At 37.8% G+C, this 17,125-nt stretch overlaps 1 protein-coding gene across 2 annotated transcripts in view; it reads right to left on the bottom strand.

Annotated features, from left to right (window-relative positions):
• Nucleotides 1-17,125, bottom strand: part of GRB14 (growth factor receptor bound protein 14) — a 143,265-nt gene that overhangs the window by 56,326 nt on the left and 69,814 nt on the right. For both annotated transcript variants that reach the window (XM_035304662.3, XM_002749385.7), the window contains one exon: nucleotides 7,288-7,444. In XM_035304662.3, the coding sequence (XP_035160553.1) occupies nucleotides 7,288-7,444 (157 nt within the window). The remainder of the gene's footprint in view (nucleotides 1-7,287; nucleotides 7,445-17,125) is intronic.

Below are 17,125 nucleotides of genomic sequence, written 5' to 3'. Positions count from 1 at the left end.
TGGAGCCTCGACAGACAAATAGTGACTAGACTGCCTCCTAGCTGGGCAGGACAGCGCAACGGACACACATAAAGAAAACCCCAACCCCCCAAGACAGAGCATCTGAGAAAGAAAGGGGTTTTTTAATGAGATCTGCTGCAGCAGAATTAAATGTAGCAGCCTAACAGCCCTGAATGAACAACAGAGCTCACAGCTCAGCACTTGAGTTCCTATAAAGTACAGACTGTCTCCTCAAGCAGCTCCCTGACCCCTCTATATCCAGAAGACTGACATTTGGCAGGCATCATTCTAAGACAAAGATAGCAAAAAAAGAAACTGGTAGCATCCCTCACTGTTCTGCAGCTGCTATAGGTGTACCCCAGACTAGTGGGGCCTGGAGTGGACCTCAGCAGTCATACAGTGGAGGGGCTAAACTGGTAGAAGGAAAACCAAGTAACAGAAATACTTCATCATCAACAATCTGGGCATCCACTCAGAGACCCAATCGAAAAGTCAGCAACTACTCAGACAACAGGTGGATAAATCCACAAAGATGGGAAGAAACCAGTGCAAAAAGAAGGAAAACACCCGAAACCAGAACACCTCACATCCTACAAAAAAGCAAAAATCCTCACCAGTAAGAAAACAAAGCTGGACAGAGAATAACTGTGACGAAATGATGGAATTAGACTTCAGAAGGTGGATAATGAGAAACTTTTGTGAGCTAATAGAACATGTTGTAAATCAATGCAGAAAAACTAAGAACCATGAAAAAAGATTTGAAAAAAGATTCGAGGAAATGATAACAAGAATGGATAACTTAGAGAGGAATATGAATGAATTGAAGGAGCTGAAAAACACAAAACGAGAACTTTGCGAAGCATGCACAAGTTTCAACAGCCTAATTGACCAAGCAGAAGAAAGAATATCAGAAGTCGAAGATCAACTCAATGAAATAAAACGAGAAACCAAGATTAGAGAAAAAAGCGCAAAAAGGAATGAACAAAGTCTCCAAGAAATGTGGGACTATGTGAAGAGACCTAACCTACGTTTGATAGGTGTACCAGAATGTGACGAAGAAAATGAATCCAAGCTGGAAAATACTCTTCAGGATATTATCCAGGAAAATTTCCCCCACCTAGCAAGACAGGCCAACACCCAAATGCAGGAAATACAGAGAACACCACAAAGATATTCCGCAAGAAGAGCAACCCCAAGGCACATAATTGTCAGATTCACCAGGGTTGAAATAAAGAAGAAAATACTAAGGGCATCAAGAGAGAAAGGTCAGGTCACCCACAAAGAAAAGCCCAACAGACTAACAGCAGATCTCTCAGCAGAAACTCTAAAAGCCAGAAGAGAGTGGGGGCCAATATTCAACATCCTTAAAGAAAAGAACTTTCAACCCAGAATTTTATATCCAGCCAAACTGAGCTTCAGAAGTGAAGGAAAAATAAAATCCTTTGCCAACAAGCAAGTACTCAGAGATTTTGTCACCACCAGGCCTGCTTTACAAGAGCTCCTGAAAGAGGCACTACACATAGAAAGGAACAACCAGAAACAACCATTCCAAAATCACACTAAATGCAAGGAGCAACAATATAATGAAGAATCTACATCAACTAACGGGCAAAACAGCCACTTAGCATCAAAATGGCAGTATCAAATTCACACATAACAATATTAACCCTAAATTTAAATGGACTAAATGCACCAATCAAAAGACAGAGACTGGCAAATTGGATAAAAAACCAAAACCCATCGGTGTGCTGTATTCAGGAAACCCATCTCACATGCAAGGATACACAAAGGCTCAAAATAAAGGGATGAAGGAAGATTTACCAAGCAAATGGAGAGCAAAAAAAGCAGGAGTTGCAATTCTCATCTCGGATAAAATAGACTTTAAAGCAACAAACATCAAAAGAGACAAAGGAGGCCATTACATAATGGTAAAAGGATCGATAAAACAAGAAGAGCTAACAATCCTAAACATATACGGACCCAATACAGGAGCACCCAGATACATAAGGCAAGTTCTTAATGACTTACAAAGAGACTTAGACTCCCACACAATAATAGTGGGAGACTTTAACACTCCACTGTCAATATCAGACAGATCAACCAGATAAAAAAATTAACAAGGATATCCAGTGCTTGAACTCAGACCTGGAACAAGCAAACCTGATAGACATATACAGAACTCTCCACCCCAAATCCACAGAATATACATTCTTCTCAGCCCCACATCACACCTACTCTAAAACTGACCACATAATTGGAAGTAAAGCACTCCTCAGCAAATGCATAACAACTGAAATCATAACAAACAGCCTCTCAGACCATAGTGCAATCAAGTTAGAACTCAGAATACAGAAACCAACCCAGAACCGCACAGCTTCATGGAAACTGAACAACTTGCTCTTGAATGTTGACTGGATAAACAATAAAATGAAGGCAGAAATAAAGAAGTTCTTCGAAACCAATGAGAACGAAGACACAACATGCCAGAATCTCTGGGACACATTTAAAGCAGTCTCTAGAGGAAAATATATAGCAATAAGTGCCCATATGAGGAGAATGGAGAGATCCAAAATTGACACCCTATAGTCAAAATTGAAAGACCTAGAGGAGCAAGATTTTAAAAAACTCGAAACCTAGCAGAAGACAAGAAATAACTAAGATCAGAGCTGAACTGAAGGAGATAGAGACACGAAAAACCCTTCAAAAAATCAATAAATGCAAGAGCTGATTTTTTGAAAAGATCAACAAAATAGACAAACCACTAGCCAGATTGATAAAAAGAGAGAATAACCAAATAGATGCAATAAAAAATGATAAAGGGGAAATCACCAGAGATTCCACAGAAATTCAAACCATCATCAGAGAATAGTACAAACAACTCTATGCACATAAACTAGTAAACCTGGAAGAAATTGATAAATTCCTGGACTTCTGTGTCCTCCCAAGCCTAAACCAGGAGGAAGCTGAAACTATGAATAGACCAATAACAAGGTCTGAAGTCGAGGCAGCAATTAAGAGCCTACCACACAAAAAAAGCCCAGGTCCAGACGGGTTCACAGCCGAATTCTACCAGACGCACAAAGAGGAGCTGGTACCATTCCTTCTGAAACTATTCCAAATAATACAAAAAGAGGGAATCCTTCCCAAATAATTTTATGAGACCAACATCATCCTGATACCAAAACCCGGCAGAGACCCAACAAGAAAAGAAAACTTCAGGCCAATATCCATGATGAACATAGATGCAAAAATCTTCAATAAAATATTGGCAAGCCGATTGCAACAGCATATCAAAAAACTTATCCATCATGATCAAGTAGGATTTATTCCGGGGATGCAAGGCTGGTTCAACATACACAAGTTTATAAACATAATTCACCACATAAACAGAACCAAAAACAAAAACCACATGATTATCTCAATTGACACAGAGAAGGCATTCGACAAAATTCAACAGCCCATTATGCTAAAACCCTCAATGAACTCGGTATCAATGGAACGTATCTCAAAGTAATAAAAGCTATTTATGACAAACCAACAGCCAATAGCATACTGAATGGGCAAAAACTGGAAGCATTCCCTTTGAAATCCGGCACTAGACAAGTATGCCCTCTTTCACCACTCCTATTCAATATAGTACTGGAAGTTCTAGCCAGAGCAATCAGGCAAGAAAAAGAAATAAAGGGTATTCAAATAGGAAAGGTGGAAGCCAAATTGTCTCTATTCACAGACAACATAATAGTATACCTAGAAGACCCTATCGCCTCAGCCCAAAAACTCCTGAAACTGATAAGCAACTTCAGCAAAGTCTCAGGATATAAAATCAATGTGCAAAAATCACAAGCATTCCTCTACACCAATAACAGACTTAACAAAAGCCAAATCAAGAACGAACTGCCATTCACAATTGCTAGAAAAAAAATAAAATACCTAGGAATACAACTCACAAGGAACGTAAGGGACCTCTTCAAGGAAAACTAAAAACTACTGCTCAACAAAATAAGAGAGGACACAAACAGATGGAGAAACATTCCATGTTCATAGTTAGGAAGAATTAATATCGTGAAAATGGCTATACTGCCCAAAGTAATTTACAGAATCAACGCTATCCCCATCAAGCTACCATCGACTTTCTTCACAGAACTGGAAAAAACCACCATGAACTTCATATGGAACCAAAAGAGAGCCCGCATAGCCAAGTCAATTCTAAGCAAAAAGAACACAGCGGGGGGCATCACACTACCGGATTTCAAACTATACTACAAGGCTACAGTAATCAAAACAGCATGGTACTGGTACCAAAACAGAGATATAGACCAATGGAACAAAACAGAGGCATCGGAGGCAACACAACATATCTACAGCCATCTGATCTTTGATAAACCTGATGAAAACAAGCAATGGGGAAAGGATTCCCTGTTTAATAAATGGTTTTGGGAAAACTGGCTAGCCATGTGCAGAAAGCAGAAACTGGACCCCTTCCTGACACCTTACACTAAAATTAACTCCAGATGGATTAAAGACTTAAACATAAGACCTGGCACCATAAAAACCCTAGAAGAAAATCTAGGCAAAACCATCCAGGACATAGGAGTAGGACTTTATGAACAAAACATCAAAAGCATTGGCAACAAAAGCCAAAATAGACAAATGGGACCTAATCAAACTCCACAGCTTCTGCACGGCAAAAGAAACAGTCACTAGAGTGAATCAGCAACCAACAGAATGGGAAAATATTTTTGAGATTACCCATCTGACAAAGGGCTGATATCCAGAATTTACAAAGAACTCAAACAGATTTACAGGAAAAAAACAAGCCCAATCAAAAATGGGCAAAGGATATGAACAGACACTTTACAAAAGAAGACATATATAAGGCCAACAATCACATGAAAAAATGCTCATCATCACTGGTCATTAGAGAGATGCAAATCAAAACCACCATTAGAGAGATGCATATCAAAACCATTGAGATAACCATCTCACGCCAGTTAGAATGGTGATCATTAAAAAATCTGGAGACAACAGATGCTGGAGAGGATGTGGAGAAAAAGGAACACTTTTACACTGTTGGTGGAAGTATAAATTAGTTCAACCATTGTGGAAGACAGTGTGGTGATTCCTCAAGGCCTTAGAAATAGAAATTCCATTTGACCCAGCAATCCCATTACTGGGTATATATCCAAAGGACCATAAATCGTTCTACTATAAGGACACATGCACACGAATGTTCATTGCAGCACTGTTTACAATAGCAAAGACCTGGAATCAACCCAAATGCCCATTGATGATAGACTGGATTGGGAAAATGTGGCACATATACACTATGGAATATTATGCAGCAATCAGAAATGATGAGTTTGTGTCGTTTGTAGGGACATGGATGAATCTGGAGAACATCATTCTCAGCAAACTGACACAAGAACAGAAAGTGAAATACCGTATATTCTCACTCATAGGCGGGTGATGAAAAATGAGAACACATGGACACTGGGAGGGGAGTACTAAACACTGGGGTCTATTGTGGGGAAAAGGGGAGGGCCAGCGGGGGGTGGGGGAGCTGGGGAGGGATAGCTTGGGGAGAAATACCAAATGTGGGTGAAGGGGAGAAAGGAAGCAAAACACACTGCCATGTATGTACCTATGCAACTGTCTTGCATGTTCTGCACATGTACCCCAAAACCTAAAATGCAATAAAATTTAAATGTGGTCCAAATGACAGCTTAGCTTATTTTATTAACATCTCAAGCACTTTGCATTGTGCTAATATATTATTAAGAAATGCATTCTTCCATCAATGTGGTCTGTTTTAGCTCTAAAATTCTCATAGATCATTATTTAAATTAAGAGACGTAGGTAAATTATAAAATTTCTATCCATTTTGTGCTACTTTCTTTGTCTCTTGACTACAAATATCCAAAAATAAAAGAATAAAGAAATTACTATTCATAATTCCTTTCTATTTTTGCACCCTTGAAGAAAATGTTCACCATGAGATGTATACCAAAAGAGGTAGAAAAGCAGGACTTCCTGGAAAAATAATGACAAAGAAGCACACTGGCTTCACTCTCCCCCAAAGACAGCCAAACCAAACAAAAAGCACTGCGATTTTCCCCAGAAGTATCCCAGAACTCAGAAATAAAGATAAGACAGTTCCATGGGCGACAGAGAAGTGAAGAAAAACTCCAGAAGGTAAGAGAATCAAACTTCCCCATCTACCACGATGCCCCTCCCACAAGCTTGTGAAAACCGTTTCCCCAATTCATTGTGTTGATACCAGAAAAAGTGAGATTAAGGTGGATAACCACCTACCCACCATCTTGGGTTCCCTGGCAGGAGATCTGTCTCTGTCTTAATCACACGAAGCATCGTGATTTCCTGAGGGGAGAAATATCCCTGAGGACAGGCAGAGAAAAAAAGGAAGCAGGACAACCATCCCCAACCCCAGAAACCCTGCTCTGCAACCCAGCCAAAGGAGAAACCAAATCAGACTGACTGTTCAGCAGCACAACTGTGTAGGAACTTCATCCCACAGGTCTCCTGGGCATAAGCCCCTAGGCAGCTGCCTCACACTGTTGGAATATCCCCTTTGAGACCTCTCTCATTTGGAAAGTGCAGTGCTCTGACCTTTACTAAAGCTAAGGTGAAGGTAGGCTTAAGCACCAACTAGAGCCAAAAAGAAGGCAATGACTTAACAGTAAAAACCTCCAAGAAATATATCTAATAAAATACAAAAGAAGCCAGCCAGAGAAGACTCGAATAATCCTTCAATACAAAGATATAGACATACATCCATAAAAACAACAGCAAACAGGGAACCACAATCTCCCTAAACAGACACAGGAACCAGTAAGTGACCCTAGGGAGACGGCAATATGTGAGCGCTAACCAAGAATTCAAAATAGCATCTTTAAGGAAATTCAGTGATTGCCAAGATAACAATAAAAAGCAATTTAGATATTTATAAGATAAATTTAATAAAGAGGTTGAATTTTTTTTAAATAAACAAATTGTGAACCTGAGAAATACATTCTCTGAAGTGAAAAATGCATTAGAGGCTCTCAAGAGCAGAATGAATCAAACAGAGGAAAACATCAATGAGTTCAAACACAGGCTATCTGAAAATATATGATCAGAAGGAAAAAAAAGAATGAAAAGGAACTGAATCACCTATAAGATATAGAAAATTATCTCAGAAGACCAGATCTAAGAATTATTGGTGTTCAAGAGGGCGCTGAATGAGAAATAGAAAAGCAATGACGTGTGACAGTAATTCTGTGTCCTTACCTACACCTATGTGAGGCAGGTGCTCAAAAAGGGTCCAGCTGTGGTCATCAATGTAATGATTCTTCAGGATCAATAGCTGACAAACATCTCGAGCCGTTATGTCACTGGGTACATCTAAAGCTCTGCTAGTTTCATCTTCACTGTATACTTTAATCACCTGTGTAGGCAGAAACAAGAAAAAGAGCTAAAATATTCCTGTTTGTGTTTTTAATAAATTTCATTTTACATATTTAAAGTGTACATGATGTTATTATATGTATATATCAGAATGGTTATATAGTAAAACAAATTAATATATCTATCACCTCATATAGTTACCCATTTTCTTGCAGGTGTGGCAACAACAGCTAAAATCTATTCATTTTGCAAAATTCCAAAGGCAATACACTATTATTAACTATAGTTCTCACATTGTACATTAGAGCTCTAAATGTGTTCATCCTACACATCTGCTACTTTGTATCCTTTGAGCTACATCTCATTTCCCTCCACCCCACCACTGACCTTGGAAACCACTATTTTGTTCTCTATCTTTGCATATTTGACTTACTTTTAGATTACACATCTGAGATTATGCAATATTTTTCTTTCTGTTAGAAAAGAAAGGACTTATTTCACTACTCATAATGTCCTCCAGATTCATTCATGTTGTAGCAAATGGCAGCATATCATTTTTTAGACTGAATAGTATTCCATTGTGTGTGTGTAACGCAAATATACAATGAATTATATATATGCTCTGATATACACCCATCAATGGGACAGGGAACTAAGGTTGTTTCCATATGTTAGCTATCGTGACCTGCTGCAATGAACATGGGAGTATAGGCATCTCTGTGGCATGCTGACTAAAATTCCTTTGGGTATATATCCAAGAGAGGGATAGCTGGCTCATATGGTAGTTCTATTTTTAATTTCTTTACAAATATCCATACTGGTTTTCAGAATTACTATATCAATCCATGTTCTCACCGACAGTGTACTAGTGTTCCCTTTTCTCTACATTTTCACCAATACTTACCTCTTGTCTTGTTGATAACAGCCATCCTAATGGGCTTGAGGTGATATAGCACTTTTGACTTGCATTTGCCTAATGATTGGTGATGTTGAGCACCTTTTCATATACCTGTTAGCCGTTTTTATATCTTCTTTGGAAAGATGTTTGTATATTTTTTTTTTATGGAGTTCGCTCTTGTTGCCCAGGCTGTAGTGCAACAATGAGATCTTGGCTAGCTGCTGCCTCTGCCTCACAGGTTCAAACGATTCTCCTGTCTCAGCCTACTGAGTAGCTTAGATTATATGCATTTGCCACCATGCCTACCTAATTTGGATTTTTTTTTTTTTTTTTTTTTTTTTTTTTAGTAGAGATGAGGTTTCACTATATTGTCCAGGCTTTTTCCTGAACTCCTGACCTCAGGTGATCCACCCACCTCGGCTTCCCAAAGTGCTAGGATTACAGGTGTGAGTCACGACACCCAGCCCTTTGTTCATTTTTAATTGGGTTATTTGTTTTTCTAATATTGAGTTGTATGAGTTACTTAAAAATTTTGGATATTAACTCATAATTACATGTGGTTTGCAAATACTTTTCAATCCAGAGGTACCTTTTTATTAAAATATTCTATTAAAATATCATTCTAGTAAGTCAGCAAACATTGGTTTAGTCAGTTGTAATTCCTTATACAGTGTCTTGTACGTTTAATTTTTCTTAAGCATTGAATGAATGTTACCTATCCAAGACTTGCTTATGTGTCAAAGCTGCTTTCTCCAACAACTTTCATTCTCTTTGGGGCCTAAACGTCATTCAATAACCATTTAGTATCATTTCCCCACCACTCTGGTCTATGGAAAAGCTATATATCTCTTACCAATATTATGGCTGGGTGCAGTGGCTCACATCTGTAATCTCAGCACTTTGGGAGGTTGAGACAGGCAGATCACATGAGGTTAGGAGTTCAAGACCAGCCTAGCCAGCATGAAAAAACCCCATCCCCACTAAAAATATAAAAAAATAGCTGGCATGGTGGCAGATGCCTGTAATTCTAGCTACTTGGAAGGCTGAGGCACAAGAATCACTTGAACCTGGGAGGTGGAGGTTGCAGTGAACTGAGATTGTGTCACTGCACTCCAGCCTGGGTGACAGAGTGAGACTCCATCCACCAAAAAAAAAAAAAAATTAAAATTAAAAACCTTTAAATAGCCTAGTAACATGGGAAATTTATTCCAGATATACTCAGGTAGTACAAGTAGGGAATAGAATCAGACTTTATGAAAAGATTTCTCCATTTCAGGTATGAGTATTTGGATAAAAACTGGCCAGATGTTCACTAAACTCTTTTTTCTTCCCTGCAATTAGCTGTGGGCATATAATTGAATTTTAATCAATGGAATGTAAATATATAGAATGGTACACTTGCTGGCCCATGAAAATCTCCTACATATTGTCCTCCATTGCTTTTTGCCATTCTCCCACTGAACAGAATGACTACAAGGGCCTAGAGGAAAGGAAAGCCATAGAACAGAATGAGACTTTGTTCCTAAATGACCGCATAGAAGATGCCTAACTGGGAAAACCCATATAAGACTCTGACATGAGCAAGAAATAAACTTCTATTGCATTAACTCATTGTGAATTAGGTTTTATCTATTACAGCAGCTAATGTTATAAATTAAAATGATATCCCAATTCTGTCCTATGTTTTAAAAATTATACTTAATGACAGTGCAAGGAAACAGTTGCTATCATACAATGATATAAAGTAGTAAAACTATTTTATACATAAATATTGTAGAATATTTATCAAAAGTATTAAATGGTCTATTCCTTTGACCCAGTAATTTTTCATAAGCAATCTATCTCAAATATCTGACCTAAATGTGGAAAATGGCTTTAGGCATTGACATGTCCAGCAAAGCATTATGTGTCATTCTATTGACCTAAATATCAAACAATAAAAAAATGGCAAATTCCAGTATTCTTACAGAATGGAATATTATATGGTCCTTTAAAATGTTATTCAAGGAAAAGATATAAGAACACTTAAAAATTCTTCAGTGGTACAGTGCAAACTTACCTGGCTTTGTCTACCAGTCACCTACTCCTCTTCTGATAGATAGATACTTTCCTTTTAGACTACCACTCCCTCCCTCACCAGCAGACTTCGTGCTCTGGTAGCTCCACCAGCTAAGTGATAGTTTGCTGGAGCTGCTAGAACTGGCTTGCAAGAGCTGACTATTAAAAATTCAGGAGTTCTAAAAGCCAGAAATCTTAAAATCAGCCATGATGCAAGTATTTATATGATAGAAACCCATAAATCTTACATATAAGTTCTCTTTAAAATTTTTATTTTTAGAGTCAGTTTATCAGTGCATCATTGCCTCAGCTCCCGAATGAAAGATGTTTTCTAGATTGACCAATCAGTACCCAAACAAGAGTGATAGATAATTTAACAGATGAGAATGTGACTTAATCCGAGACCATCAGAGTCAATCTAGATATATATTCACATAACCTTGGAGTATACTTCCTTTTCTACTGGACCTAAGCCTGGGAAAATGTAGGCTGGAGCTGCTATTGTTACTAAAAGAACAACTGTGGGCAAATGGGGCTCACAAAGAGTAAGTCATGCTGCAATGGACTGGGTGTTTGTGCCCTCCAAAATTCACATTTTGAAACCCTAGTCCCAAATGATGGTATTTGGAAGTGGGGCCTTTGGGAGGTAATTACATTATGCAGGTGGGTCCCCATAAATAGGCTTATTGTCCTATGGAACAGAACACTATGTGATCCAAACCAAATAAGACAAACCCTTTGAAACCTTTCTTTCTTATTTGCACATGTGATTCCTTCTACCTGGAAGAAGTTGCAGTGCTCCACTCACAAACAACATGCTTTCTCTGGCAAACTTCTACTTCTATTTGGCCCTGGTACCAATGGCACTTGCTTCAGAAAGTCTTCCCTGACTGTCCAAGGGTTTGTAATGTGCCTCTTTTATGTGCTCCTATTTTGTAATTTTTGGTTTGCCTGTTTTTCTCGCCAGCTATGTGTCTTAGAATGTTTTGTGCTGCTATTAAGGAATACCTGAGGCTGGGTAATTTATAAAGAAAAGAGGTTTATTTGGTTCATAGTTCTGCAGCCTGTACAAGAAGGATGGCACTGGCATCTGCTTCTGGTAAGGACCTCAGGATGCTTACAATCATGGCAGAAGACAAAAGGAGTAGGTGTGCCACATGGCAAGACAGAAAGCAAGAAAGAGGGGAGGGAGGTGTAAGATGCTTTTTAACAAGCAGATCTCATGGGAACTAGGAGTGAGAACTCACTCAATCCCCAAGTATGGCACCAAGACATTCATGAGGAATCCTAAATCCCCATGACCCAAACACCTCCTGGTAAGCTCCACCTCCAATACTGGGGATCAAATTTCAACATGAGATTTGGAGAAGACAAATATCCAAACTATATCACTCTCCTAGCAAAAACCCTTTTAAGAAAAAATCTCTCTTTATTTACCATTTATCAATGTATCACAGGAACCTACCCCAGGGTGATACATGACTTAATACAGATATATGAAGTGAGGGTAATTTGTACCACCTGCAAAGCCTATCACAGTGCATTGAATATGGTAGCTACTCTATATAATTGCAAATTTTAATGGAAAAGTATTTTCTGCCTTGGAGTATATAATCAATTACCATGTCTATGCTCAGGAAACTAAAATTATTCTCACAAGTATATACTTTCTCATACAAATTCCTACATAAGAACTGACTCAATATGGCAGTTCTGAGTTTTTGAAGTCACTGAAGCTGCTACCAAGTCACATGAAAAAGATCATAAAAACACTGTCAAAATCAGATGCTATTCTCTCTGAATTTTTCACTTCATTCACTATGATGTCAAGTTCTATTTGGAGTCTCAGTGCTTCTCATGCTTGCATCTTGGTAGGCTACTGCTCTTAAGGATATACCTTCAACACCTGCATCTATACTAGAAAACTGATGGAATTCTCAGGGATGCTGCTGTGGTTACAATTGCCTGCACCAAACACTCGTGGGTGCTTCTGCCAAAGATGATGTGAAGACACCCACCCACTCCTGAGAAGACAAGAGGAACCAACTCTGGGACTGCTCTTTCAAACGAAGCAATAACATCACTGTTTTTGTTCCCTGCTGCACATTCCTCGCCAGGAAATGGGGGGACTGAAGAATGACCTAGTGGGTGCCAAAAATGTTCTCTGCACCTCCTGACTACCCCCATGTGTTTTCCGACAGTAAACGCTCATCACCTGGGGTAACAGAAGTATGCCTTTTATTTGCATGCTCTACCTCTTATATCAGAGAAGCTAAGAAAATGAAACACTAGAGACATTCTGAAGGCTAAACCAAATTTTTTTTTAAAGGGCTAGAAAAGAGCAAGAGGTAAAACTGGATAAAATGAGAAAGGTGACTAAATAATCAGGACATGCCATTATCTTCTTCAGACTGTGTCACTGCAAATTTAGACATATGTTGCCAAGAATTGAGATGCACAAATTTAGAGGGGCTGAGGCCAACCTGAATTTCTGGAATAAGTGCATGTATTTCATTGTTAGAAAGATAACACCTGCTGAGAGAAAAACTTAATACTTTTGTTAAAAATCCATTGCAAGCCCTTATCTTTTTTAAAAAAATCGTATTTAATGCTCACACTTGTCCAAAACACACATTCATCTATGAATAATGAAATTATATTTAGGTTGATATTCCACAGCAGTAAATCTCTGTCATCTCTTAGATATATTCTGTAATTATGAAAATTCTTGATACGGTGAGTGGGATGCCTTTGTTAAAGAGTCGCATTTTTTGGCCATGCATGGTGGTCCACACTTGTAATCCCAAAACTTTGGGAGGCCAAGATGGGTGGATCACCTGAAGTAAGGAGTTCAAGACCAGCCTGACCAACATGGTGAAACCCCGTCTCTACTATAAATACAAAAAATTAGCCAGGCATGGTGGCAGGCACCTGTAATCCCAGGTACTTGAGAAGCTGAAGCAGGAGAATCGCTCAAACTCAGGAAATGGAGGTTGCAGTGAACCGAGATTGTGCCATTGCACTCCAGCCTGGGTGACAAGAGCAAAACTCAGTCTCAAAAAAAAACACAAAAAAAGTCTCATTTTATTTCTATGTATTCATCCTTAAAATATACGAAAAAGGAAAAGACCACTGAAGCCTTAACTCTCTAGTAGAGGTAAATATGCCTCTTGCCCAAAGAATTACTGCACTAAACCTTCCTATTTAAGAAAAAAGTCAACTCGTCACAAAAACTGCATGACTAGTATGGGTCAAAACAAAGTTAAAGACTTTTATGATCATGTAAAAAAAGCAAATAGCAGAGCTGTTCTTAAGAACCACTGAAGCTAAATATTAGTATTATCTTTCTTATACACACTAAAAGGTAAAAAAAATTTGAACATTATATAATGATGCTATTTAATAAAGAAATATTATACATTTCCAGTGCAGTGGCCTAAATTCCCAGCTTGCTTCAGAGTGAGTAGTATATATTCATATTAATTTATCTACAAGACCATATGAAATTGGATGCCAACAGGAAGAAATTCTTCCTTGACCCTAAAGAAGAATAGGAAGAAATTTTGCTCCGTCAAAGGATTGAAGGTTGACTAGCAAAAGAAATATGGCAGTGATAAGGTTTATCTATAACAACCCACTAGCATAAACAGATAGAGCTTCAAGGAAGGCCAAGAGGGTACATGCTGCCTGCCTTGGAAAGCCCTTCTCTGTCACTCTAATCCTGACAATCAGAACAACCTTGGCCTTTGGAGTAGTTTACAGCTTCAAAAACTGCCCTAGGAGCATATGGCACCTAGTAATGCAAATTTAATACAAAGTCACTGTAGCCCTTGCAGGAATATGCTAGAATGTGGGTGGAGCAAATCTCTGTTTTGGCTGACACTCTATCAAGGCATGTTTATACACCTGATACATCCACTCCTCCCCTGGACCGCTCTTCATAAAATGTTAAGTGGAGAAAGAAGATTAAAAAACTAACATAACTCATTTTTAGAATACTAGACACAAAAATATTAAAGTACAAGAAGAAATGGTAATTTTTCAGAAAAACTTTTGAGGCTTTTAAAGCCTCTGGACTAAAAGAGACAAAATATTTAAAATGAAAGGCAAATGCCATTTCTAAAAATAAATAAATAAACAAATAAAATAGTCAAGTTGGTATGTATTACCTTGCCTGCAAAGCACATTTAGCATTTCTCTGTACCACCTGAAATTCTACAAACATATCTGGAAAGCTCTAACTAAAGAAAGAAGTGAGCAAAGGCTAAGCAGTCAGGCTTTTTCCTCTTCCTTGCTGACTCTAAGGTATGGGGTGTCATGGAATAGCCAGATCCTTTCAATGTGAATTCATTCTAGAATATTTGAAATGAACTCAGGGCTGTCAACTGGTCGTTTGAGAATGTCATTGAGCAAAAGAGGGCTTTGGATCTGCCATGACTGAAAAGTCATTAATGATGCCATTGGTTTGCCCCACAGCAGGTAAAATAATGAGCATGGATTAAGCATAAAACAATGAGGAAGAATCCATAGGATGAAGCAAGGGAAAGAAAAAAGGTGAAAGCAAAAAATATTTAGGCATAGTTGTCTATGGTTATCTTCTGGGTCAAAGTTTCCATGATAGGAAAATTTACATTCAATAGATAAAACAAACTAAATTACAATTAATTAATTAGTCTTTGATTTTAAATAATTTAAATACTAAATTTATTTTAAATATCATATTTAAATATGATCATAGCATGATGAGGCATATATAATTTTTAAACAGAAATATAAATTCATTAATTTATATATTATATCTATTAATTATATATGTATAGGTAACATACAGTTAATAGAAAATAAAAATAAGAAACAAGGTCCACAGAAATTTGCTCTGAACTATGTCCTAAAGTTAAGCTTATTTCTACAGCTCTTTGAAAGTTTATCATCCAACTACAGTAAAATTATAAAATATGTTCTAATGTTTCAAATTTTTTTCTTTATTATTTTTAATAGATAGGCAATATACCTAAGTCATGTGAAATATTTTTATATCAAGGTTAGAGTAGCCCTGAATTTTTACATTCTTCTAAATAAGGAACACAGTATTCTAAGATAACAAGAGGCATTTTTAGATATTTTGAATTAAGCAATTCAAAATAATCCTTGAAAGGAATGGGAAGCAATGTAGTCATTATTCCTTATTCCAAATCTCTAATTGTGATTTTTTTGAATTTGTTTTTAATTTTAAAAACAAAGACTACTCCAAAACACCTTAACAGCTCAAGAATATCCACTGCTTTCTTATGGCTATCCTGTATTATTTTGCTAGCTGTCAAATATTTACTAAGAGAAAAACAGTACATAGTTTTGAGAAATCAGATAGCAAGAAAAGTCTCCAGTTCTCTCCATTTGTGAGAGAAAGTCAACAACACATTTTCCTTGAGCATGAACAGTACATGTTAAATTAGTTATAAGACATTACTTAAAACAGACACTGTCACCAATATCACAATTACAAGAATTGATTGACACAAACAAGTTTATTCCATATCCCTGCATCCCCTTCTAACTTTATTCCCTACAATCTTGTCCTGACTCCAATCCTACATTTTTTTTTCTCAGCTTCTTAAAAAAGCCATGCTTCTTCTCAACACAGCGCCCTTGCACATGTTACTGCTTGTGCTTAGAACACGGTTTCCCCACCCTCACTTTTTCTACTCTCTCATATATTATGATAAACCATTATTACCGGGAGAAAGCTTCCAAAGACCCTCCAGGCCCTTTGTTGTATGCATGCGTGTGTGCCACTATATAATTACTATGCATTGCCCTTCACCATCAGAACTCTGTATGACATCAGGGGCCATTGTTTTCTCCTCTTTATATCCCAAGCAGTGAGCATGAGTGGGGCGCACAGGGACAATCAAAACGATTCCTTCAGTGATGAATGAAACCATCAGGTACAGCCGTGTATGAGACAATAACAGCAAATTCCAAAATGGTAGTGTTGAAACCTCACAGAGTTTGAAAACCTCTAGGGGAGAAAAGACACACGTGAACCAAAGAGAAAATGTAGGTAAATTCATGAAACTTATGGACTGAACAAAGCTGACTTAGTTGACTGCTGAGAGCTATTTCATGTCTGGGACTCTGAAAGAATAAGGAAAGAATGTAAGAAAACACCTGTGTGGGACAAATATGAGCAAAGATATTGAGGAAGAAAGGAGCAAAAAATACTTAAAGAGACCACAGAACACTGGTTTCCATCAGTGCAAACTAGTCAGGTTCCACCGTGGGAAATACTTTTTAAGATACACAAGTGACAGATAGCTTTTTAAAAAGTTGGCAACATAGAAAAAATTAAATGTTATTTAATAATAAAAATGGCAGTGTTACATGAATATTATTACAAAGTGGTAAGAGAATCGGGAAAATTAATCACATGGTGACTTAATCACTTAGGAAAGCGTTCAGCTGCAATAACAGGAAGTCTTTTTTACAATTGGTTAGGCAGAATGAGGTTGATTTCCTTCTCACATTAGAAACCAGGGCAGGCGGCTCAGGGTCAGGTGAAGCAGTTCCATCAAGTCACCCCTGACCAAGGCTCTTTCTGTCCTTTCACGATCTTTGGGGTATGGCTCTTATCATTAAGGTTTCAAGATGGATCATCTCCATACCACCTTTGTAAAAACTCAGCCTTGGTAAAACTTGTATGATGCTACATTTCTGCAGTAAATTATAGGGTCATGCCTAGATAAAAGAGCTTCGGCATTAGAGAAC

The sequence above is a fragment of the Callithrix jacchus genome, chromosome 6 (genome assembly GCF_049354715.1).
Source record: "Callithrix jacchus isolate 240 chromosome 6, calJac240_pri, whole genome shotgun sequence".
Classification (NCBI taxonomy): Eukaryota; Metazoa; Chordata; class Mammalia; order Primates; family Cebidae; genus Callithrix; species Callithrix jacchus.
The sequence above is the reverse complement of the archived record's forward strand: the minus strand, read 5'-3'. Positions and strand labels throughout refer to the sequence as shown.